The 25,331-nt window shown below is 45.3% G+C and overlaps 3 protein-coding genes across 3 annotated transcripts; 2 read left to right on the forward strand and 1 right to left on the reverse strand.

Moving 5' to 3' along the window:
* Positions 1-10,816: 10,816 nt before the first annotated feature.
* Positions 10,817-20,336, forward strand: LOC308174945 (ankyrin repeat domain-containing protein 42-like; the record flags this gene model as incomplete). The annotated part of the gene is given in 13 exon segments (XM_080550056.1): positions 10,817-10,915; positions 11,157-11,264; positions 11,464-11,583; positions 12,180-12,315; positions 12,587-12,787; positions 13,583-13,706; positions 13,708-13,712; positions 13,891-13,990; positions 14,097-14,149; positions 14,409-14,523; positions 14,627-14,742; positions 20,012-20,190; positions 20,316-20,336. Coding segments are annotated over 13 exon segments (1,377 nt in total).
* LOC308175057 (uncharacterized protein) lies at positions 17,244-21,133 on the forward strand. The gene is made up of 5 exons (XM_080550177.1): positions 17,244-17,318; positions 20,012-20,421; positions 20,528-20,676; positions 20,818-20,896; positions 21,000-21,133. The coding sequence occupies exons 2-5, from the start codon at positions 20,360-20,362 to the stop codon at positions 21,073-21,075; spliced, it is 366 nt and encodes a 121-aa protein (XP_080406303.1). The 5' UTR covers positions 17,244-17,318; positions 20,012-20,359; the 3' UTR covers positions 21,076-21,133.
* An 815-nt stretch (positions 21,134-21,948) lies between these two features.
* ccdc90b (coiled-coil domain containing 90B) lies at positions 21,949-25,302 on the reverse strand. Its single transcript, XM_080550179.1, has 9 exons — positions 24,784-25,302; positions 24,164-24,283; positions 23,811-23,914; positions 23,412-23,513; positions 23,217-23,258; positions 22,743-22,814; positions 22,504-22,557; positions 22,218-22,332; positions 21,949-22,058 (listed from the first exon to the last, which is right to left on the reverse strand). The coding sequence occupies exons 1-9, from the start codon at positions 24,863-24,865 to the stop codon at positions 22,003-22,005; spliced, it is 747 nt and encodes a 248-aa protein (XP_080406305.1). The 5' UTR covers positions 24,866-25,302; the 3' UTR covers positions 21,949-22,002.
* Positions 25,303-25,331: the final 29 nt, after the last annotated feature.

A 25,331-nucleotide genomic window follows, 5' to 3' on the forward strand; every position in this document is an offset into this window, starting at 1 on the left:
TGGCAAATAATTTTAATTTAATCAGTTTTAAATTGAGGCTATAACAAAACAAAATATGAAAAAAGTGAAGGGGACTGAATACTTTCCGAAGGCACTGTACATGATGTGAAAGCAGCTATTTGCTGTGTTGTGTGATCAAAGGGACTGTGAGTTCAACTCACCAACTAGTGTTTTATGTGGCATTTACCTAGCAACAACACTTTGATTGGCTACAAAATGAAGCATCATTGTTTATGCATTTTTGGTGAATAAAGTCACCCGGCCGTGGCACTCTCGAACGCTAAACATCCACCGTAGATGCTGAAAAATCAAAGCCTGAGTGTGCGTGTGACCCCTCCAAACTTGGGGCCCAAACAGACCTCCTCATCCCCCACTACCAGTGGGTCCAGACAGGGCAGGGGGAGGGGAGGGGGAGGGGGGCTGGTTCAGTACCAGAGCGAAGGAGAAGGAGAAGAAGGAGGAGGAGAGGGGGGTACCGGGTATTCCCAGGCGGTCTTCCATCCAAGTACTAACCCGGCCCGACCCTGCTTAGCTTCCGAGATCGGGCGTGTTCAGAGTGGTATAAACGAAAGTACAGTTGTCGGTACTGTATATAAAGAGACATCAACCACTTTGCAATATAAATAATGTCATTGTGTATACCAGTGGAGGCTGGTGACTTCCAGAATTGAGGAGGCCAATTTTTTTTCCGCTTGCTCGCTTCACTCGCGATGGAATGTTCCCTGTTCTTCTTTTTTTTTGGGATTGAAAACCTTTATTGTCCCCAATGGGGACATTTTGTTGTCAAACAGCTCAGTTAGGGCAGACAGAAAACATTCAATAAAATACATAAAACAGTGCAGGCTCAATAAGTAAAAAGTTCCAAGTTCCAAAGATCCAGCTCCAGGTCTCCCCCACCCTGCAGGGCCTGGTTGTAGAGTCGGAGTGCAGCTGGAACAAAGGACTGTCCAAATCTTTTTGTACTTTGACGGGGGAGAACAAATCTGTGGCTGAACTGGCTCCTCATCCCCTCCAGCTCGCAGTACATCGGGTGGGAGGGATTGGCCAGCATGGCCGCCAGTTTTTTCCCCATCCTCTGTTCTGCCACCACCTCTAGGCTGTCCAGCCCGGTCCCCACCACAGAGCTGGCCTTCTTCACCAGTTTGTTTAGCTTCGCAGCATCCCTGGCACAGATGTTTCCACCCCAGCAGGCCACGGCGAAGAACAGAACGCTGGCAACCACCGACTGATAAAACATTCGCAGCAGCTTGTTGCAGACACCGAAAGACCTCAGCCTTCTCAGGAAAAACAGTCTGCTCTGCCCTTTCCTGAGAAGAGCCTCGGTGTTATCAGTCCAGTCCAGTTTGTTATTAATTTGTACTCCCAGGTACCTGTAGGAGTCCACCCTCTCGACTTCCACCCCCTTGATGGTGATGGGGGCTGGGGTCCTTCTCTTCCTCCTAAAATCCACCACCAACTCCTTTGTTTTGCTGGTGTTAAGCAAAAGGTAGTTGGTGTCGCACCACTGCACAAAGCTCTCCACCAGGGCCCTGTACTCCTCATCCCTGTCGTCTGTGATGTAACCGACGATAGAGGAGTCATCAGAAAACTTCTGCAGGTGGCACTGGTCGGAGCTAAACTGGAAGTCGGAGGTATAGAGGGTGAAGAGAAAGGGTGACAGAACAGTTCCCTGGGGGGCACCGGTGTTGCACACCACCACCTCAGACTGACAGCCCTGCAGTCTCACATACTGACGTCTGTCTGTGAGGTAGTTGTGGATCCAAGCCGTCAGGGAGTCCTCCACACACATCACTGCTAGTTTGTCAGCCAGCAGTGATGGCTTGATAGTGTTAAATGCACTGGAGAAGTCGAAGAACATGGTCCTCACCATGCTCTGTGGCCTCTCCAGGTGTGTGTAGGCCCTGTGCAGCATGTAAATGATGGCATCCTCCACCCCCATGCTCTCCTGGTATGCAAACTGCCGGGGGTCCAGGAAGTCCTTCACCTGGGGCTTAAGGTGTTGCAGCACTAGCCTCTCCAGGATCTTCATGACCTGTGGTGTCAGGGCGACAGGTCTGTAGTCGTTTGGGGTGCTGGGCCGTCCCTTCTTTGGCACTGGGACGATGCAAGAGGTCTTCCAGAGCTGTGGCACCCTCCTCAGTCTTAGAGATAGACTGAAGAGATGTTGGAATGTGTCCGCCAGCTCTCCAGCACACACCTTCAGAACCCTGGGGTTGATGTTGTCTGGACCTCTGGACTTGTTCACATTCACCCTGGAGAGCTGCCTTCTCACCTGCTCAGATGTTATAAAGCTGTGAGTACAGGTGTCTCCAGGTGTGAAGCATGCTCCCTGGCTCCTGTTGGTAAGGGGAGGCAATTGCTGCTGGGGTGTGAGGGGGTCAGGGGGAGTGGGGGCTACTGTTGCCAGGGGTGCGGTACATTGGAGAGGGGAGGAGAGGGTCGGGGGCTGTGGGGGGTGACAGGGGGATGGTTGGTCAAACCTGTTAAAGAAGCAGTTCAGGTCATCCGCCTGCTCTCGGGTCCCCTCCACCACAGTATGTGGCTGCTTGTGGCCCGTGATCTTCTTGAAACCCTTCCACACCTCCTTGGAGCTGTGGGCCACTAGCCCGCCCTCCAATTTCCTCCTGTATTCCTCTTTGGCTGCTCTCAGCTCCTTCTTCACCTCCTTCTGAGCGGCCCTGGCTCCCTCAGTGTCCCCTGCCTTAAACAGCCTCCTCTTCCTTTTCAGAAGGTTCTTGATGTTCCCATTTATCCACGGCTTGTTGTTAGGAAAGCACCGTACCTTTTTAATGGGGACGATGCTCTCCTCGCAGAACTTGATATAGTCTGTGACACAGTCTAGCAGACCATCTATGTCCTCCCCGTGGACTCTCTGGAACATCCCCCAGTCGGTTGTTTCAAAGCACGCCCTCAGCTCCTCCTCCACGTCTTCTGACCATTGCTGGACAGTCCTGGTGGTGATAGGCAGCCTTTTTATGACAGGGGTGTATGTTGGTTCCATCCAGACCATGTTGTGATCGGATGCCCCTAGTGGCGGGAGGGCAGTGGATGTGTAAGCTCCCTTCACATTGGCATATAGTTTGTCTAGTATTTTGTTCTCCCTTGTTTTGTTGTTTTGTTGTATTTTTCTTATCTGTCTTTGTTAAAAATTATTAATTTGTGTTTGGCGGTACTGAAGGGATTGGGACATTCTCAGGATGGTGGATGAAGCAGCTTTTATTGCCTGCACAATGGGTCATCAAATAAACAAAACAATTGGCATGAATCTCTGGTCCGCCTGCAGCAGCTATTGTCCCTTCTGCTCAGGCACACAACATTCACCACAACATACTACATACAATCAATGACATGTCAAAAGCACTCAAACACTATGTCAATCAGACACACAATATACAATTCAGAACAATACTTCATCCATTTCTAATATTTATCCTGCAGAACAGCACTCATACGCGTGTGGCGGAAAAAGGTACTACACGGAGGCCAGGCCTCCTGTGCCCACCCATTTTCAGTGATTTGGCCAATCACATATTGCCATGAAAAAAATTGCATTACATTGACTTCTATGAGAAACCACTTTCCGACAGGAGGCCTGGCCTCCGTGTAGTACCCTTTTCCGCCACACGCGTGTATGAGTGCTGTTCTGCAGGATAAATATTAGAAATGGATGAAGTATTGTTCTGAATTGTATGTTGTGTGTCTGATAAAAAATATAATTATTGCTTTTTTAAATCTCTCTCTCTTCTCTCAAATTATTGGGGAGGCCAGGCCTCCTCCACCTCTATGGAGGAGCCTCCACTGGTGTATACGCAGAAGGCAGGAAATTATCTTTGAAAAAACAAACCAATCAAAAACCGTAATTAACAAAACAAACAAACATTTCATTCACAACTGAAAAGAGGGTGCAGCATCATCCACAACGTGAGATACTTACTTGAGATAATGTACATCTTTTTATCACAAAAAAGACATTGAGAAAGCCAAATCTCCGGGTACTACAGTAAACGGTTCATATTACTTTTCATAGAGAGAGGGGGTGCACCGTTCCTGGAGGTACTGCAATACCAGGTCGATGCGTGGAGTGGACGGAGCAAGCCCCTATTCCATCTCCCTGCTCCAAAAATCAATTTAATATATGGTCCCCGGGTAGGGGACGTATCAGATATTAAACTGATAAGAACAGATACTACACTTGATCTTAGCCAAAAGGCCGAGAAGCGATACCTACAATAGTTTCGAGGGAGGGGAGTCATTCTCCGGCACGTTAATTCGGGTCATGGTTTAACAACAATATGTTCTCTATAGCCTATGCATTCCACCGAATAATAAAACATAGTGATTTAATAACGGTAATGTAGTCCTAACGTACAAAACATCCCCAAAATACTACTTTTGACTTCTCGAAATCAGGAAATTCAATAGGTCACGTGGTAACCCGTCTCCAATCGTAGCGAAAGAAGGCATTTGATAATCAAAATCACATTTACCGCAAACTGGAAACAATGACCAAGCGGTTACATGTAGTAAAACGTAATGTGATTATTATGGGCCATTTTTTGGATAAGGACACTTAGCTTTTATAGCCTGAATATGAATGACACAGACACACAAAGCCAACACACACACACGGCAGCCGATAGAAAGACCTCTGTCGCCCTCTAGCGGTTATAACACATTATAACCAGACATCTCTGATCTGTCCTGCTTCTCCCCGGTGAAGTTCAGCCCAGCAATTTATCGATCAAGTTTGTGCCATTCATAACCTACAGTTAAACCAACTGGTTGCACAGATATAACTTGTTTAATGCTAGTAACAGGGTACCAGAACAATTCACTAGTTTGTAGGCTACACTAGTACACAGTCTAGAACCTGAAGTGCAATCTTATCTGTTTAGAATATAAAGAAGATTACCGGCTCCAAGTGGCTGGAGATCTGGAGACAAGTTGAACCGGTTCTTCAACAGCTTTGACACGGGGGCCCATTGTCTCCCTCCCCCTAGCTTCACCAACGACTCTCCACTCCGTCCTACATGGACATTTACATTTTTGGCATTTAGCAGACGCCCTATTCCAAAGCGGCTTACAATAAATACTTTTGACTAAGCAAGTGAATCATCAATCCACCAGTCGTAGCAGGAAGAGTAATCTGGCTCTGCAGTTCTGACAGCCGTGGGAAGCTCACCATCCTTCTCCTTCTCCTTCTCCTTCTCCTCCTCCTTCTCCTTCTCCTCCTCCTTCTCCTTCTCCTTCTCCTCCTCCTTCTCCTTCTCCTCCTCCTTCTCCTTCTCCTTCTCCTTCTCCTTCTCCTTCTCCTTCTCCTTCTCCTTCTTCTCCTTCTCCTTCTCCTTCTCCTTCTCCTTCTCCTTCGCTCTGGTACTGAACCAGCCCCCCTCCCCCTCCCCTCCCCCTGCCCTGTCTGGACCCATTCACACCTCTCACCTACCCCTGTCCCATCCAGTAACCCACTTCAGCCCCCCTCCCCCTCCCCCTCCAGCACCACCATTTCCTCACTACACAACTCTCCAGCACCCCCCCATCATTCTGCCCCCCAACACCACTGCCACAGCCGACGACCTCCCCCACCGACCCCCGCTCCAGTTTCTTCATCAGTCTGACTCAGGTGAAGAGAGAGTCAGGGAAACTCCGCACCAGGAAAGCTGCAGGCCCTGACGTTGTCCCTCCTAAGACCTCTTCATCCCCTCTACCCCCCCCCTGTACCGTTTCTCTACTATAAAAAACAAAACAAAGAAAACAAAGTAACTCTTCCTTCTTCCAGCATTATGACTGCCAATGGAACCCAGGCCCAAGGAGAGATTACTTTTCTTGCGATGACTGACAGATAGATGATTCACTTACGCTTAGACAAGCGTATTTGTCGTGAATCACTTTGGATAAAGGCATCTGCTAAATGCCAAAACATTTTAATCTGAGGTTTCAATCTTAATTTCATGTTATCTAGTATATGTATACGTATCTTTGGGGGAAAACAGTTTTAACAGGCAGAAGAGGGCAAGTTATTATGTTATTGCTGTACAGACCTCCTCACCCCCCACTACCCCTCTGACCAGACCTCCTCTACCCCCTGTACAGACCTCCTCACCCCCCACTACCCCCCTGTACAGACCTCCTCATCCCCCACTACCCCTCTGACCAGACCTACTCTACCCCCTGTACAGACCTCCTCTACCCCCTGTACAGACCTCCCCACCCCCCACTACCCCTCTGACCAGACCTCCTCTACCCCCTCTACAGACCTCCTCATCCCCCACTACCCCTCTGTACAGACCTCCTTCATCCACCACTACCCCTCTGTACAGACCTCCTTCATCCCCCACTACCCCTCTGTACAGACCTCTTCATTTACATTTTACATTTACATTTTTGGCATTTAGCAGACGCCTTATTCCAAAGCGACTTACAATCAATACATTTGAATACTAAGCATGTGAATCAGCAGTCCACCATTCGTTGCAGGAAGAGTACTCTAGCTCGGGCCCGGGGCCACTGATAGAAGGAAAAACCTTCTCCCTATCGCCTTCTACTAAACCCTTTTTTATTTTTTTTAATTTTTTTACTGGAGAAACTGAGAAACAGTACAAGGGGGGCAATAGAAGTTCTAGGGACACAGTAGAGGGGAAAGCGGGTGTCTTTAGGAGACGTAGAGGTGAGGGTCGGAAGATGTCTCAGGAGGAGCAGTTAAGATGTAACCTGAAGAGATGGGTCTTCAGTCTACGACGGAAGATGGGTAGTGACTCTGCCGTTCTGACAGCCGTGGGGAGCTCATTCCACCAGCGGGGAGCCAGTGTTGTGAAGAGACGTGATCGGGCAGCCCGACTGCTGTGTAGAGGAGGAGGGGCCAGTCGGCCAGCCGAGGTGGAGGAGCGGAGTGAGCGGGCAGGGGTTTGGGGGGTGACCATTTCCTTCAGGTAGGCAGGGGCTGTCCCTTTAGCTGCCTGGTATGCAAGCACCAGGGTCTTGAATCTGATGCGAGCTGCTATCGGGAGCCAGTGCAGGGTGCGAAGGAGAGGGTTGACATGCGAGTATTTGGGGAGGTTGAATACCAGCCGGGCAGCAGCATTCTGGATGAGCTGCAGAGGTCTAATGGCTGAAGCGGGGAGCCCCGCCAGGAGTGCATTGCAGTAATCCAGGCGGGAGATGACCAGTGCCTGGATCAAGAGTTGCGCTGCCTCTCTGGTAAGGAATGGTCGTATCCTTCTGATGTTGTAGAGGAGGAATCTGCAGGAGCGAGCCGTTGCTGCAATGTTCTCCGCACAGGATAGTCGGTTATCCCCCACTACCCCCCTGTACAGACCTCCTCATCCCCCACTACCCCCCTGTACAGACCTCCTCATCCCCCACTACCCCCCTGTACAGACCTCCTCACCCCCCACTACCCCCCTGTACAGACCTCCTCATCCCCCACTACCCCTCTGTACAGACCTCCCCACCCCCCACTACCCCCCTGTACAGACCTCTCCATCCCCTCTACCCCCCTGTACAGACCTCCTCATCCCCTCTACCCTCCTCTACAGACCTCTTCATCCCCTCTACCCACCTCTACAGACCTCTCCATCCCCTCTACCCTCCTCTACAGACCTCTCCATCCCCTCTACCCCCCTGTACAGACCTCCTCATCCCCTCTACCCTCCTCTACAGACCTCTTCATCCCCTCTACCCCCCTGTACAGACCTCCTCATCCCCTCTACCCCCCTGTACAGACCTCTTCATCCCCTCTACCCACCTCTACAGACCTCCCCACCCCCCACTACCCCCCTGTACAGACCTCTCCATCCCCTCTACCCTCCTCTACAGACCTCTTCATCTCCTCTACCCACCTCTACAGACCTCTCCATCCCCTCTACCCCCTGTACAGACCTCTTCATCCCCTCTACCCCCCTGTACAGACCTCTTCATCCTCTCTACCCCCCTGTACAGACCTCTTCATCCCCCACTACCCCCCTGTACAGACCTCTTCATCCCCCACTACCCTCCTCTACAGACCTCCTCATCCCCCACTACCCCCCTGTACAGACCTCCTCACCCCCCACTACCCCTCTGACCAGACCTCCTCATCCCCTCTACCCCCCTGTACAGACCTCCTCACCCCCCACTACCCCTCTGACCAGACCTCCTCATCCCCTCTACCCCCTCTGTACAGACCTCCTCATCCCCCACTACCCCTCTGTACAGACCTCCCCACCCCCCTCTACCCCCCTGTACAGACCTCTTCATCCCCTCTACCCCCCTGTACAGACCTCTTCATCCCCACTACCCCCCTCTACAGACCTCTTCATCCCCTCTACCCCCCTGTACAGACCTCTTCATCCCCTCTACCCTCCTCTACAGACCTCTTCATCCCCTCTACCCCCCTGTACAGACCTCTTCATCCCCTCTACCCCCCTGTACAGACCTCCTCACCCCCTCTACCCCCCCTGTACAGACCTCCTCACCCCCCACTACCCCCCTGTACAGACCTCTTCATCCCCACTACCCCCCTGTACAGACCTCTTCATCCCCTCTACCCCCCTGTACAGACCTCCTCACCCCCCACAACCCCCCCTGTACAGACCTCCTCATCCCCACTACCCCCCTGTACAGACCTCCTCACCCCCTCTACCCCCCCTGTACAGACCTCCTCACCCCCCACTACCCCTCTGTACAGACCTCTTCATCCCCTCTACCCCCCTGTACAGACCTCTTCATCCCCTCTACCCCCCTGTACAGACCTCCTCACCCCCTCTACCCCCCCTGTACAGACCTCCTCACCCGCAAACGCGTGATTCTCTGCCCTTCTAAAACCTCAGCCCATCCGTACTTGTACTGTTCAAATCTAGCCCCGCTAAAGAAGACAAAAAAGGTCGCCTATACTCACCGCCCTGCCAGGCAAAGCCCAAAGAAAATCCTATCTCACGGGGAGAAATCAAACACAAACTAACCCCATAACAAAACAAAGTCCAAAGGAAATCAAATGAATGTCAGTTAAGCGAAGGAAAACAAAATGTAGGAGGTCTGGAGAGTCAACAACATTCCCACAATCGGTATTTTTTTTATTTTTTTTTTATTTTTATCGAACAGTCCCATTTTCTCAAACGGTGTTGCCCGCGTCTGTTGTCCGCCCCACTTAGCGACACAAATGACATTAAAACCCGACAATTGTAGATAGAGACGGAAAGAAACGCCAGCAGTTTATAGTGCGTCTTGAAGGTAAAATATTCTAGGCATACATTTATTTGAATGAAGAATACACTGTGAATGAATGTATACATACAGTATATGTATAACAGTTATAGGCTCAAATTGAGCAATTCAAATTCAAAGTCAGTAATTCAAATTCTGATTCTAGTGGCAATAAACCCACCTGTTTACGCAGGCGTATCCCTGTTGATTTACTGTTCCCGTGCTGCTCTGCTACTAGCTATGTTTTATACTGTATATTATGGGCAGAGATATTTGAATTGCTCAATTTGAATTAAAAAAATGAATTTGAATCACATAATTTGAATTTGTATTGTTTAACTTGAATAACGGAATTGAAAAACTGAATCAAGTTAAACAATACAAATTCAAATTATGTGATTCAAATTTTTATTTTTTATTAAAGTATTCAAAATGAGCAATTCAAATTCAAATGTCAGTAATTCAAATTCAGTTTCTAGTGGCACAGATCTCTGCCCATACAAATACCATCAAATAAAAGCTCAGAATCTGTACTTTAGCCACAAAGCAGTGTATGATTTCCAAATTTTGAGACGAGATAAGAAAACGTCCTTCGCTGTCACATTACTTACACTGGCTACTATTTATTTATAGCATGTGCACAGAATATCAGTAGTTGGCTCAGAGCCAATTATTTACATTGTAATATCAAAGGCAGATACAAGGACAGAGTCCGCCTGAAAGCCTAGGAATGATGCAATGACCATGTAGATAAGCATAATAAAAAATGTCCTTTGTACCCTTTACACTTTTTATGTCATTTAGTAAGAGATTAGGTTAGTTAAGTGGCTGCTTTAATTTGAGTTCAGTTTACTGCAGTTCAGGTATAAATGACTCTCGGGAAAAGCCACGTTTGGGTATTCCCTGAATACTGGGTTGTGTTGCCATCTAGTGGCTGCGTGTGAGAAGTACAACCGCAGAGATGGAACAGGATGGAGGGAGGGACACAGGAAGTGTGCGTAACTATAAACATTCATCGTTGGCAACAAGTGAAGGGGATCTCTGTGCACTCTCATCCTTATTGTTTAAAGTCACTAACACACAATGAAGAAGGCTTCAAAGTCGTCAGGTGAGATTGGATGTGTTTTTGTTTACTTGCAGTGCATATGAGATTAAATTGGGACTAGGAGATGAATCACTAGTTTTCACTTGACTGTAGGCTATAGAACTCAACATTTCAATGGTTCTCATAGAAAACTCCATAGGATTTTCTGGCTACTTGTCATATTTAAATGAAAATAATTAAAACTAACATAGCCCACTGTATGTTTGCGTGATGAACACATGAAATCTAAACGTTTGAATTACTCTTTGACTCTTGGGGGTGCCATAGACATAGACAACTATACTTTACAATGTTACGGTATATAGTTTTAGAATATTTGTGGGGTAGGCTTATGGAGAGTCTAGCAGTCCCGGGCACTGGCACTGGAAACCCAAATGAACTCAAACCACTGGAAAGTGGAAACCCAAATGAACCTAAACCACTGGCAAATGTGTAGTATTTTCTTTTTTACTGTAAAACTCAGGCATCACAGAGAAGAGTCCAGCATGTCTGTCAGTGCATGATGCCGTCAAGGCCAGTGACGTCACAGCACTGATGTCATCAGTGAGGGACGGGCCAGCAAGTGTTAATGACGTGGACCAGGAACACAGATTCACACCCCTCCACTGGGCTGCTCATGCAGGCAGCCTGGAGGTAAACACACACCCTACATTAGTCTAGTGACTGAGGACCCATCACACACACACACACACACACACACACACACACACACACACACACACACACACGCTGCACATTACTGTAATGACTGAGGACAAGGAGGAAAGGCGAAGCAGGCCTTGAATCAATGACCCTGTGGGTTTTAGTGCACTACCTACCTACCACACGTGCAACAGTTAAATCAGGTGAGTGTGTTGTTTGTCCCCATTCCCAGTGTCTCCATTGGCTGCTATGGCACGGGGCAGACGCCTCCTGTACGACTCCTCAGGGATGGACTGCTGCACACCTGGCTGCCATGAGAGGACAGAGGGCCTGTATGGAGGTACTGTACTGTACATGTGGTAACAGATCATAGAACACAAAATAACAATAATAATAATGATGATGATAATAATAATTAAAAAATCAAAATAATAATATGTTAATACAATAAATTAGATACTTCGAAACTGTTATTTTATATTAGACAAACAACATTTCTCTTTCTCTCTCTAAAGTGTAACTGGTCTGTCCATCTCTAGGCTCTGATAGTGAATGGGGTGGACCTGTCTGTCCCAGATCAAAGAGGGTGTACCCCAGCTCACCTGGCTGCGGCCCATTGCCACTCCGACACCCTGCAGACCGTCCTACGCACTGGAGCGGTCTGTAGACACACACACCGTACACACCTACCTGAACATCACAGTCCATCAGGGGAGGCTGGTGGAGGTAGAAATCGGAGGACAAGCTCATTATCATACATGGAATAGAATGGAATGTGGAATGGTATTGTTGTGGTTTTATATCATTTTATACGGAGAATGTAAGTCTCTCTACATACTGGGGAAGCACTCAAGGAAGGCCTTCCCTTCCTGTAAGAGATATGCCAAGAACTGTGGCGCAGAAGATTATGATTGGTCGAGCAAGAGTCCTCATTGGAGTCAATTGATTTAAGCTCTTTGTACTTTATAAGTTCTACTCAATCTACTAAGAATCAATTAAACCCACAACAGTATCAAATACGTGTGACAATGAGGCCATCCTCCGATTTCTACTTCCACCAGCCTCCCCTGTAGTACATGCACCTTCTTACACAAGGCACCTCTGTCTGCATTATATTATTGTTAATGTCTCTTTAACATGATGTTAAAGTTCAGTACAGTACTTAGTGATCACAGCTCTCGTACATCCTGCTTAGTGCCCTAGGGGTGCCCCCCCCCCCCTTGATATGAACCCTGGGTGCTGTGTTGCAATGTAGGACCCAGACAACGTGGCGGTGAACGGTTGGACCCCCGTGCACTACGCTGCCTTCCATGGGAGGGTGGGCTGCCTCCAGGTCCTCACCAAGTGGGGCGGCAGTGTCGACGCAACGGACCAAAATGGAAACACACCTGGTACCATGATAACGCTGAAATGACATTACCGTAACCATTGAGATAGCAACACTATTGGCTGGATCCTGATTTGAGATGAATGTGCGTAACTCAAAACGTTCATACACATTTCCCCGTTGACGTCAATACATGATTTACATAAAGGTACTAACTGTAACATAATAGATTAGGCCCGAACGTAGTGTTATTGAAAGAAGTGGCGATGGTGAGAGTCCTCTTCAACTTATAGGCTCTTTGAGAACTTTTTTTTTATCTGTGTGTTTGTGTGCAGCTCATCTGGCTGCAGGAGAGGGGCACGTGTTCTGCTTTCAGTTCCTGGTGTTGAAGGGAGGGGGTCTGGTCAGGACTCTACGGGCAAGAAACAACCAGGGGGAGAGTCCTCATGACCTGGCCCTGAGGTTCCACAAACACCCTGTGCTCCAGTGCATCCACGCTCTGCACCAACAGACTGACCTCCCACAGGAGCAGGATGGTAGCTGGCTTGTTTGTTTTGTTTATTGGTTAGGGTTAGGGTTAGCTAACCCTTAACACTAACCCTAACCCTAACCCATCACCTCTGTGGCCTTTATGTTGGGAAGCAATCTTTTGTTTAGAACTCAGAGATCTCTGAGTCGAGCTCAGAGGTAGTTATATACAGTGGGGGGAATACGTGTTGAACACATCAATATTTTGTCCAGTAAGTGTATTTCCAACTTTATTATTTACATATGGACTTTAATATTTAGATTATTTTGGTCTGGATTGTTTGAGTAATACCAAAGTCTGGTGCAAGTTTCACTTGAATAGGCTCATTGGAAATACATTTACTGGACAAAATGTTGATGTGTTAAATACTTATTTCCCCCACTGTAGATAACTGGAAGTGTAGGCTACACACCACCACACATCAATACAGACATCTAAAAAGCATTCATCACTTGCTTTAGTCTACATGTTACGGTACATGTGGGAACACGGTACATGTGGGAAAACTAGGGTTAGGGTTAGGTGCTAGGGTGCTAGGGTTAAGGTTAGGGTTAGGGGTAGGGGTAGGGTTAGGGTTAGGGTTAAGGTTAGGGTTAGGGTTAGACATGCCAGCATGTACCAAGTCGACGTAGCACCTAACCCTAACCCTAGTTTTCCCACATGTACCGTATTCCCACATGTACCGTAACATACAGTATATATCAGGTCTTAATGGATTGCACTCACAGCATACAGGCCCTTTTCACTAGGTACAAATATCTTGTGATGCTTGTGGAATCCGCTTGTTTGTGTCTCCTGTCAGCTCTGGCTTTCCCAGCTCATGCTGTGGCGTTCCAGGGAGACCTGGCCTCCCTTCGGCAGCTCGTGGAATGTGGCGTCGCAAACATCAATGAGAGAGACGACGACGGAGCCACACCCATGCACAAAAGCAAGTGACTTTTAAGTTTCCCTATTTGTTGTATTAAGAGGACTTAGTATTGTTGTGAGCGATGAAGAGTCATATTGGCTTTCGCCAAGTTAGTGAGTTACATTGAATCAGTGTTCAATCTCATGGAAGGTGAGGGAGAATGTGAACACAGGTCTCTTTCTATGATTTGTGTCCAGCTGCAGGTCAGGGTCATCTGACATGCCTGCAGTGGCTTCTGGAGATGGGGGCGGACCATACCATCAGGAACAACGCGGGGGAGACACCTAGAGACACAGCTAAAAGGTCTGCCTGTACATCGACTACTGTCAGTTTGGGGGACAAATTCATTAGAATATCTGTCTGGGGTATAAGTGGTCAGGTTGATGACAGCATGCGGACCTGTGGTCAGGTTTGCTCAGTTGGCTGCTGTTAAGATGCTTGGAGAGGCAGGCGGCTCTGGGGGTGAGGAGGAAGAGGAAGGAGAGATGAAGACGACAAGCTGCCGTCATCCCTCTGAGGGAGTACCTCGGACTGCAGCACAGAGGAAGGAGGGACGACGTCAGTGTTTTAAACACAGTTGTTTCATTAAACTCTGAAATCACCTCTGACTTCTTTTGAGACGCACTGTATGCACTAAACAGTGTGTGTGTGTGTGTGTGTGTGTCTGTGTCTGTGTGTCTGTGTCTGTGTGTCTGTGTGTGTGTGTGTGTGTCTTCTCCAGAGAGGGCCAATCAGAGGCTGCAGGAGTTGCGGCGGCAGGTGGAGATCGCCCAGAGTAACTACAGACAGCTAGGAGGAGGGCTGCAGAACGGAGACACAGTCGGAGAGGCAGAGAGGTAACACACCTCACAGAGGTCTGATCAATAAAACATTCTGGTTGACTTAAGTATAGCTACAGTTAGCTGTAGTATCTAAAGTCCTCCCCCTGTTTTGTTGAAGTGTCCTACAGGAACTGCAGGCTGAACTGGAGAGGGAAAGAGAGCGCAGAGAGAGACTGGAGACCCAGCTAGACGAGCACAGAGCACAGATCAGAGGATTACAGCAAACCCTGCAGAGTATTCATGTCACTATGGTAGGGGATGTGCCTTCAACACATTTTTTCAGTGAACAGTGAGCCTACTAGTCACCTCTGTATGAGTCACATGTTTGAGTCCTCATTGGTCATTTGGAAAGTGATGACCTACATAATGTATTGTTCTTATTTATTTATTTATTTACTTTTTTTTGTACATAGTTTTTTATGTCCGATGCACCAACCTCACCAAGTCAATTTCCTGTATGTGAAAATATAATTGGCCAAATACAAGAATTCTTATTCTGATTCTGATGTAAATAAGAACATGGATGTAGGACAACGATGAACACTACAGTGTAAATTATCTTAAATGCCCTTCTGTTGATTATAGGCTACTGTCAGATGTGAATATAGAAAATGTAGAAAATTAAGGAGAAACATTCACTGGTTGCCCCCTGCAATAATAAAAGACTAAACAACAGTTGTCTCTGCAGGAGGAGAAAAGACTGGAGGATACGACACCGCTAGAGGCTCCCGCTGTAGAGAAGAAAAAACTGAAGAAGAAGAAAATGAGAGAGGCTGGAGGAGTGTTTGTGAGAAAAGTCCCAGAAATGTGAGGATGTGAAGATCAGTGTTTGTACATTGGGCGTATTTGAGATGTATCAGTGCTCACAAGACTACTAACATACAGACCGACAGATCATCAATGTGGTTAATCAACAAAAACGTTGTATTTCTTTAAATTCTGGAAAGAATAATCAAATACATGTTTCGTATTGAGGCATTTTATTTGTACTGGGAGTCTAATGACATATAAATATAGTATACTGTTTATAAATATTTGGCAGTATAATGCTTCATTAGTTCAAGTAAAAACATTGATTCCTTGACCAATTATTGACTTCATTGATTGGTTAATTGTTTGACTTGCTGAAGTTCAACTGTTGGATACATCTGTTAGCATGATAGTGACATGGTCTGTGGTCATGATAGTGGCATGCTCTGTCATACAGTACAAGTACAAATTAAAATGACGTTTACATAAGTTCAGGCAGGACACTTTAAGACTTAAAATATAAAACTATAGTTGGATATATGTGTCTTGTTATTATTAGAAGAGAAAATGTAATGTTTTTACAACTTTATACAATTAATTATATCAATCTAGGTGGGGACCGGGTTAGGGGGGGCTCGAAAATATTTCCAATTACCCAAGGGGGGCCTGATTGAAAACGTTTGGGAACCGCTGGTTAACGTGACAGTCGACTGTCAAAACACCTGCTGTCTTCAACTCAGTCGTCTTGAACAATAGCCAACAAAGAGACCGTCTCTCACGAGAAAAGATGGCACAACGATTGTATTGTTATTCATTAAATGTGACTTACTTCTCTCACGTCATTTAATTGGCATATTCACCATTAAACCCGACACAGTCATTAGGCGAAAAAAGAAAACGCTCCCGGAACGAATGAAATGCCCAGACAAGTTACCATAAGCATTTTGAATAAGGAGTAGCCTACTTTGCCTTAATGTAGGCTATCCATTTATGAATAGAAATACAGTACTACATAGGCCAACTAATTCTGTGGTTTCAGGTGTCCCTATAACTTAGATTTAAATTAAAGGCCTAGTTGTAAGGGCCTTACATTGCACATCACGCTACCATCTGCACTTTACTGTACAGGTTGCTGTAAATACTGCTACTTATCACTGCAATATCATTGCTATTTGTTGCACTTCTGGTTAGACGCACAATCATTTCGTTGCATTTTCTTGTGCTATGTAATGACAATAAAGTGAATCTAATCTAACCTAAGAAATACTACAATTTGTATTGTTTAACTTGAATAACGGAATTGAAAAACTGAATCAAGTTAAACAATACAAATTCAAATTATGTGATTCAAATTCATTTTTTAAATTAAAGTATTCAAAATGAGCAATTCAAATTCAAATGTCAGTAATTCAAATTCAGTTTCTAGTGGCACAGATCTCTGCCCATACAAATACCATCAAATAAAAGCTCAGAATCTGTACTTTAGCCACAAAGCAGTGTTTGATTTCAAATTTTGAGACGAGATAAGAAAACGTCCTTCGCTGTCACATTACTTACACTGGCCACTATTTATTTATAGCACGTGCACAGAATATCAGTAGTTGGCTCAGAGCCAATTATTTACATTGTAATATCAAAGGCAGATACAAGGACAGAGTCCGCCTGAAAGCCTAGGAATGATGCAATGACCATGTAGATAAGCATAATAAAAAATGTATTTTGTACCCTTTACACTTTTTATGTCATTTAGTAAGAGATTAGGTTAGTTAAGTGGGTGCTTTAATTTGAGTTCAGTTTACTGCAGTTCAGGTATAAATGTAAATGACTCTCGGGAAAAGCCACGTTTGGGTATTCACTGAATACTGGGTTGTGTTGCCATCTAGTGGATGCGTGTGAGAAGTACAACCACAGAGATGGAACAGGATGGAGGGAGGGACACCGGAAGTGTGCGTAACTATAAACATTCATCATTGGCAACAAGTGAAGGGGATCTCTGTGCACTCTCATCCTTATGTTTTAAAGTCACTAACACACAATGAAGAAGACTTCAAAGTCGTCAGGTGAGATTGGATGTGTTTTTGTTTACTTGCAGTGCATATGAGATTACATTGGGACTAGGAGATGAATCACTAGTTTTCACTTGACTGTATTAGAGACGTTCATAGCGGGAATTTTTGAATCAGGACCTATATTCTCTTACGACAATCATCAATTATGGGTAAGTATAGCTAGCTAGCTTAATTTGTCCACATCTGCTAGCGGCTTTAATAAACGTATTGAGGACACAAGTTGGGTTGTATTGACATAGAGCTGAATGTCGTACTTGGAGCTGTCCGTTGTACTGACGCAGGTAGTCCATCACAGGACAAAAAACTCCTCTAGCAAAAGTACCTCAGAGTAACGTAAATGTGTGTAGCTAGCTAGGTTTTTATTTTTTACGTCAGGAAAGTACAAGGGTCTGTAACAGGTCTGCTCTACAGTAACACAATCTCGCGATAGACCGCGAGACCAAGGTTGCCAGGTGGGGCGGGTTACCATGTAATGGGGCTACTTTTGATCACGCTGGGCAGGGGGGGGGGGGGAGCATTTGGGCACCTGCCCAATAGTAATTAGAGTTTTTCTGATAATCTAAGGTTTTGGGCTTTTTTTATTTTTATGGATTTAGTGGTTTTTACACTGTGGTTAGGCAGGAATATGTCAATCCCATCTGGCAACCCTGTTTACAGGCTGCTTTGGCGGGCTTTGCGCTGCGCCAGCGCGAGCCGATATGACAGTTTCACCGCGGGGATTAAAGACACACAACATAAAGGACTTCAGTTCAATTCTATATTCATATAGTTTTATATGTTTATATGTTACTTTGAACGTTTTAAACTGTTATACTACACGACGGTGTTAACGATGGAGGCAGTTACAGGTAAGACTGACCATTAAAGTCTGTCAGATAAAACCTTTTTCCCAAACTGTTCTAGCCAAGTGTTGAGAAGCTAACTAGGCTAGCTAGCACAGCCTGGCTGGTTTCTATGGTGATGATGTTACTATAGCTACAGTGAGTTAGCTCTGTTAGCGACGAAAACAGGCTAAAAAAAAAAGTAATTTCCCCCTATGACACCTTACGTGAAACGTGAATTTTGGGCGCGTGTTGACACTTGTTGTGCATAGTGACTGCTTAGTGCAACGTACAAAATGCAGAGGGAACGAGACCGAGGAAGAAAATGTTAATCGGGTGCTGAAAAAATAAATAAAAATAAAAGAAAGGAAGGCTTCAGGGCCTCGCTTAGAGGTTCGTTCGAACAATTTCTAAAAACAAGTGAGGCACCGAAGAAGCTAACGTTACTGCTAGCACTAGCCATGCTAGTAGTAGCGCGGCACAGCCCCCCCTGAGAGGCAAAGATGATGTCTCTGAGGTGGAGGAGGACAACTGCTACACCGGCAGCAGTGGGGCTGCCCAGCCCCAGGTGATGATGGTCAGGAGTGGCGAAGTAGAGGACACGGAGGCGGAAGATGGAGCTACTCAGAGCAGCAGCAGCAGGGCTGAGAGTGAAATTGACATGGACGCAGCCACAGGTGATGGAACGCAAGACGAGCCTACGGTGTCAGATGTGTCATGTATGATGATCCTGGTAAATTGGCCGGTACATATGGACTCTACAGTTACAGATGTGATCATTAGAAGAGGTCCCGCAAAGATGAAACCTGGATTTAGTTATCCTAAAAATAATGAGAACAGAAACTTTAGTGAAACTTTATTTCTCAGAAAACTACCAAATGGGGAAAAAACTCTCAAAAATGTCTTTTTGCTTTTGCTGTAAGCTTTTCAACATAAAGGATAGGCCTACATGGTGGTGAGTAACATCTCTATTCATGTCAATAATGGCTTGTGCGTATTTAATGTTGGGTATGATGACTGCTTTATCCAAAATCCTAATCCTTTACGAGTATAAAAGGTTTGAAATGAAACAAACATGGTTGTAAACTATCTAAATAAGTAGATATTCTATTGTCTATCAGCACAGCATGTGAGCGCATTTCTTGCAATATATCGGTGCGTGCGTGTCGCGCGGTTATAATAGTAGCCTACATCATTATAAAAGGCCTCGCAAATCTGACTTCGCACAGGGCCTCGCATATCTCCCAAACGGCCCTGCTCAGAGGTAGTTATATACAGTGGGGGGAATAAGTGTTGAACACATCAATATTTTGTCCAGTAAGTGTATTTCCAACTTTATTATTTACATATGGACTTTAATATTTAGATTATTTTGGTCTGGATTGTTTGAGTACGGTAATACCAAAGTCTGGTGCAAGTTTCACTTGAATAGGCTCATTGGAAATACATTTACTGGACAAAATGTTGATGTGTTAAATACTTATTTCCCCCACTGTAGATAACTGGAAGTGCTACACACCACCACACATCAATACAGACATCTAAAAAGCATTCATCACTTGCTTTAGTCTACATGTGGGAATACGGTACATGTGGGAAAACTAGGGTTAGGGTTAGGTGCTAGGGTGACTTGGTACATGCTGGCATGTCTAACCCTAACCTTAACCTTAACCCTAACCCTAACCCTACCCCTACCCCTAACCCTAACCTTAACCGTAGCACCCTAGCACCTAACCCTAACCCTAGTTTTCCCACATGTACCGTAACATATATATCAGGTCTTAATGGATTGCACTCACAGCATACAGGCCCTTTTCACTAGTGTGATGCTTGTGGAATCTGCTCGTTTGTGTCTCCTGTCAGCTCTGGCTTTCCCAGCTCATGCTGTGGCGTTCCAGGGAGACCTGGCCTCCCTTCGGCAGCTCGTGGAATGTGGCGTCGCAAACATCAACGAGAGAGACGACGATGGAGCCACACCCATGCACAAAAGCAAGAGACTTTTAAGTTTCCCTATTTGTTGTATTAAGAGGACTAGTATTGCTGTGAGCGATGAAGAGTCATATTGGCTTTCGCCAAGTTAGTGAGTTACCGTACATTGAATCAGTGGTTATCTCATGGCAGGTGAGGGAGAATGTGAACACAGGTCTCTTTCTGTGATTGTGTCCAGCTGCAGGACAGGGTCATCTGACATGCCTGCAGTGGCTTCTGGAGATGGCGGCGGACCATACCATCAGGAACAACGCAGGGGAGACACCTAGAGACACAGCTAAAAGGTCTGCCTGTACGCCGACTACTGTCAGTTGGGGGGACAAATTCATTAGAATATCTGTCTGGGGTATAAGCGGTCAGGTTGATGACAGCATGCGGACCTGTGGTCAGGTTTGCTCAGTTGGCTGCTGTTAAGATGCTTGGAGAGGCAGGCGGCTCTGGGGGTGAGGAGGAAGAGGAAGGAGAGATGAAGACGACGAGCTGCCGTCATCCCTCCGAGGGAGTACCTCGGACTGCAGCACAGAGGAAGGAGGGACGGGGTCAGTGTTTTAAACACAGTTGTTTAATTAAACTCTGAAATCACCTCTGACTTCTTTTGAGACGCACTGTATGCACTAAAAAGTGTGTGTGTGTGTGTCTGTGTCTGTGTGTCTGTGTGTGTGTGTGTGTGTCTTCTCCAGAGAGGGCCAATCCGAGGCTGCAGGAGTTGCGGCGGCAGCTGGAGATGCAGAACAGAGACACATTCGGAGACGCAGAGAGGTAACACACCTCACAGAGGTCTGATCAATAAAACATTCTGCTTGACTTAAGTATAGCTACAGTTAGCTGTAGTATCTAAAGTCCTCCCCCTGTTTTGTTGAAGTGCCCTGCTACTACAGGAACTGCAGGCTGAACTGGAGAGGGAAAGAGAGCGCAGGCTGAACTGGAGACCCAGCTAGACGAGCACAGAGCACTGATGAGAGGACTGATTCATCAATGTGGTTAATCAACAAAAACGTTGTATTTCTTTAAATTCTGGAAAGAATAATCAAATACATGTTTCGTATTGAGGCATTTTATTTGTACTGGGAGTCTTATGACATATAAATATAGTATACTGTTTATAAATATTTGGCAGTATAATGCTTCATTAGTTCAAGTAAAAATATTGATTCCTTGACCAATTATTGACTTCATTGATTGGTTAATTGTTTGACTTGCTGAAGTTCAACTGTTGGATACATCTGTTAGCATGATAGTGACATGGTCTGTGGTCATGATAGTGGCATGCTCTGTCATACAGCACAAGTACAAATTAAAATGAAGTTTACATAAGTTCAGGCAGGACACTTTAAGTGCTCTTGGGACAACATTTAAAAGAGCCGAGTTATGCAACACTCCACCATGGTAAACCGTGTAACACCACTGGCTACGTGAGTTTCACTTGTTGGTCGTGCCGCCCACCACCCTGGCCTCCACCCGCATGGTCACTCTGTATTCACCTCCCTATGGAGGGTTTGAGACATGAGTGGCTCCCTGCCTTATATTATTGTATTTTATATTGTTAAACTTCAGGCGGGGAGCTATCCAATTACGCCATGCCTAATGTACTACCATTTTTCATTAAACAATGTTAAAAAGTAAGTGTCCTGACTGAAACATTTTACATTTAAAAACATGACAAAATAAAATTGGGGCTATCATAAGCTGTACAATATCGTATGCTTCAGTGTAATATCATGATTGAATACAGAATTAAAAAAGCACTGCAGTATGAAAACCATATCAACACGACGCATTCAGCTATCACTGTACAATAAAAACTAATATCAAATCCAAAGCAGCAGGAGATGGACCTCTGAGTAGCACACCCAGAGCTGACATGCTCACTTCCAAAGTCTGTAAAATCCCAAGGCAATGGCAAGGCAGGCAAACACGGATGCTGCAAAGAGGAAAGAGATAGTACGGTACATAAGATCCTTTATTTAGTAACTCACTACTCAACAAACACCTATGGCTCACTTGTTCTTACATGCACACACACACACACACACACACACACACACACACACACACACACACACACACACAAGCAACGTACCTGCAAGGTAGCGGATGGTCTCCAGCTTGAGAGACTCCAGGAGTGTTTTCAGAGAGGCCACCTGGAGATCTATATTTCTTGTTGTCTCCATAGTGTCGTGGTTGATGTCTGCATTCTGAGGAGAAATTTGACACAATGGCTTCGACTGTCTTCATCACGCCCAGAAACCAGAAAACTGTTGACATGGTTTGAGTCAACAGCCAGGGAAACAAAACAAAGCAAGAACACATTTGCAACATAATGGTAGATATCCTTGTGACGGTCGATAAATAAAATACATGATTACCTTCCTGTAAAACTCTGTACTGGCCTCCATTAGCTTCCTCTCCTGATCAGTAAACTGATGGAGAAACAGAAATACACATAAGAGCAGTGAGAGAGAAAGACAGCAGAGGACGGGTTACAAAAAACGGCATTATTCATTCACAATTGTATCTATTCTGGTTTGACATATTAATGAAGCATATCATCCAATTCAATGTATCTAGAGTAACCACATCAGTGCACGCACACATGCACACATACCATGTCAGTCACCCTGCTCCTCTCCAGGTTTATGTCCAGCTTGGCTTCAGCTCGGATCTTCTTACTCTCTTCCTGAAGCAATGACAAGGAACACGACACATCAGACATCACTAGCAGATGTCAGAGTGAGACATCAAAGGAACACAACACATCAAACATCACTAACACAACACATCAGACATCACTAACAGATGTCAGACACATTTTTAAATGTATTTATTTATAATTCAGCGCTACTTGCGCTGTTGCAGAAAGTGTTCGAGCAGATTCACAGACATTTTTTAAATATGTGGTCCACCCACCACAGTCTAAGTAGAGAGTGCTGATGGAACAGTTTTTAGGTGTGGATGCAAACATCTGTTTTCAGATCTAGCCCTGATCACTTGTGATCCATTCACAGGATCACATTATTAGACCAAGTCTGAACAGACCAACAGGTTCAAGTGATTCAGAACAGTCAACTATTCTACTCACCATCAGTCTATTCCGGATCTGATCCAGTTCTGCCTTCATTTTCTGCAGAGAGACACAGGTGTGTTACAAAGGCTGAACGGATCAATAAAAAACATTTGAAAAATGAAATCCTAAAGCAGTAATGAGTGGTCGAGCAAATAAAGTGGAAGTGATTGTGATTGGAAGTGATTGTGTCACAAAAAGAAGGTTATGTACCACATTCTCAGAGCGCAGTTTGGCAAACTCACTCTTCTCCAGGATCACCATGTCTTTCCTGATGGAGTCCAGGTGAGCCATAATCTGCTGCAGAGCTATCTCCTTAAAACACAGAGAGAGAGAACGAGAGAGAGAGAGAGAGAGAGAGAGAGAGAGAGATTAAGGTTAAGAGGGAGAGAGAGAGAGATTAAGAGGTTAATGTCTGCAGCTTGGGGAGTGAACTAAGTGTAATACAATGTCAACGCATGATTGCAACGCCATAGGGAGTGGCAGCTTTGAGATTGTCTTCTGACTCAGAAGGTACATTATGTACTGTAACCTGGCTCAGGTCTGGTTAGTACCAGAGTACAGAGCACCTATCATGTAACCTTAGAATGTTGTGAGTCTGTGGCGGCCTACCTGGTGAGCTCCTGTCACCATGTCTTTGTAGACAATGTCCAAGTTAGCTGTTGTCAACGTCACAAGAGCTGCAACTATGATTTCTGCTTGACGCTTATCAAAACCTGAAAATAAAGAGAGAACAGTTATTGTAATAATAAATTATAATTGTAACAGCATTATATCCTGGTTTAAGTTTCTAACAGTGTACTAACACTACACTGTTATTACACCGCACTATCAGAATTATGCAACAAATTTCATCACTAGATGCATCAGCATATCATCCAGCATGTATCATCCAGATCTAACTAGTCACTTCAATAGAGGAGGTTTTAGTACACAAGAGAAGGCCTATTGGAGCATATACTCACCACTGCTTTCCAATTCTACGACCAGGGCATGAGAGTCGAACGTGAGTTTCCGTTGCTCCAGAGGGGTCAGCTCCACTTTTCTCATGTTAAAGGTCGCTACAGGAGTCGCAACATGGAATTCTGTGGAACACAAATTGAATGAATGAATGAATGAATGAATGGTCTTTATTGTCATTGATATAGTACAGGTACCATACAACGAAATTTGGGAGGGGGGGCTCCCCTGGTGCTAGGAAAAAAAATACTAAAAACAAGAAGGGAAAGAGCTGGTTTACATAAATAAAGGCTATGTACACTATCCACTATACTATACTATACAACTAAAACACTGTGCTGTACTCTATGCTATGCTATAAATATCCTAACATTTCCTATCTCTGAACCTTATGTACCCGAGGGTTGTCATATTGCACATAGTGTTATTGCACATTCATTTAAAGTGTCGCAGTTTGCAGGTTTGAAATGTTCACAGTTGTGTTTCAGTATTGCACTTGATTACAATCACTCACATTGCAACACACTCAGCTTTAGATGGAGCCAAATCATTCAATATGCAACAATCTTTTATTTAAATCTGTGATATACATGATGAAATATAATGGAAGCATGTGACACTTTACCTCTCCATCTCTGTGCTCCCCTGTGTGTGCCATTGGACAGATGCCGCTGACAGTGCCGCAACAATGTTACACAGTTCATCATGCTGGTAGTGATCACAGCGATGCTCCTGATGGATCTTCTGAAGTCAGAAAGCAACCTTAACGTACGTCCGATCTTCAGAAAGCAACCTTAACGTACGTCCGATCTTCAGAAAGCAACCTTAACGTACGTCCGATCTTCAGAAAGTAACCTTAACGTACGTCCGATCTTCAGAAAGTAACCTTAACGTACGTCCGATTCAACCAAAAGAGCGTTATTATCTCATGTTGAGATACAAAGTGTTATTCTGACAGAGGACAATTCCTCCGAACGAAAGGCACCGGATATATCCTTAATCCTTGCTGCACTGACTGTTACAACAATACAATAAACACAATAAATAATAAACCGAAATGTGACAGCCTGGATATTTAGACGATGATGTGTGTATGTGAATGTATAAATGTAAGGCTAGATCAAAATGTGCTTCATAGATCATATCCTCACCTAACTAGTTCTTTGATCTAAC

The sequence above is a fragment of the Nansenia antarctica genome, assembly GCF_963989245.1.
Source record: "Nansenia antarctica genome assembly, chromosome: 20".
NCBI classification, from domain to species: Eukaryota; Metazoa; Chordata; class Actinopteri; order Argentiniformes; family Microstomatidae; genus Nansenia; species Nansenia antarctica.

Excerpts from the sequence above, each read along its gene's own strand:
- LOC308175057 (XM_080550177.1), top strand. The coding sequence starts at position 20,360 with ATGGCGGCGGACCATACCATCAGGAACAACGCAGGGGAGACACCTAGA. Across the intron at positions 20,422-20,527 it reads CCTAGAGACACAGCTAAAAG|GTTTGCTCAGTTGGCTGCTG; the intron begins GTCTGCCTGTAC and ends ACCTGTGGTCAG. Across the intron at positions 20,897-20,999 it reads ACATTCGGAGACGCAGAGAG|TGCCCTGCTACTACAGGAAC; the intron begins GTAACACACCTC and ends GTTTTGTTGAAG.
- ccdc90b (XM_080550179.1), bottom strand. The coding sequence starts at position 24,865 with ATGATGAACTGTGTAACATTGTTGCGGCACTGTCAGCGGCATCTGTCC. Across the intron at positions 24,284-24,783 it reads GGGAGCACAGAGATGGAGAG|AATTCCATGTTGCGACTCCT; the intron begins GTAAAGTGTCAC and ends TGTGTTCCACAG. Across the intron at positions 22,558-22,742 it reads GGAGCAGGGTGACTGACATG|TTTACTGATCAGGAGAGGAA; the intron begins GTATGTGTGCAT and ends TTTCTCCATCAG.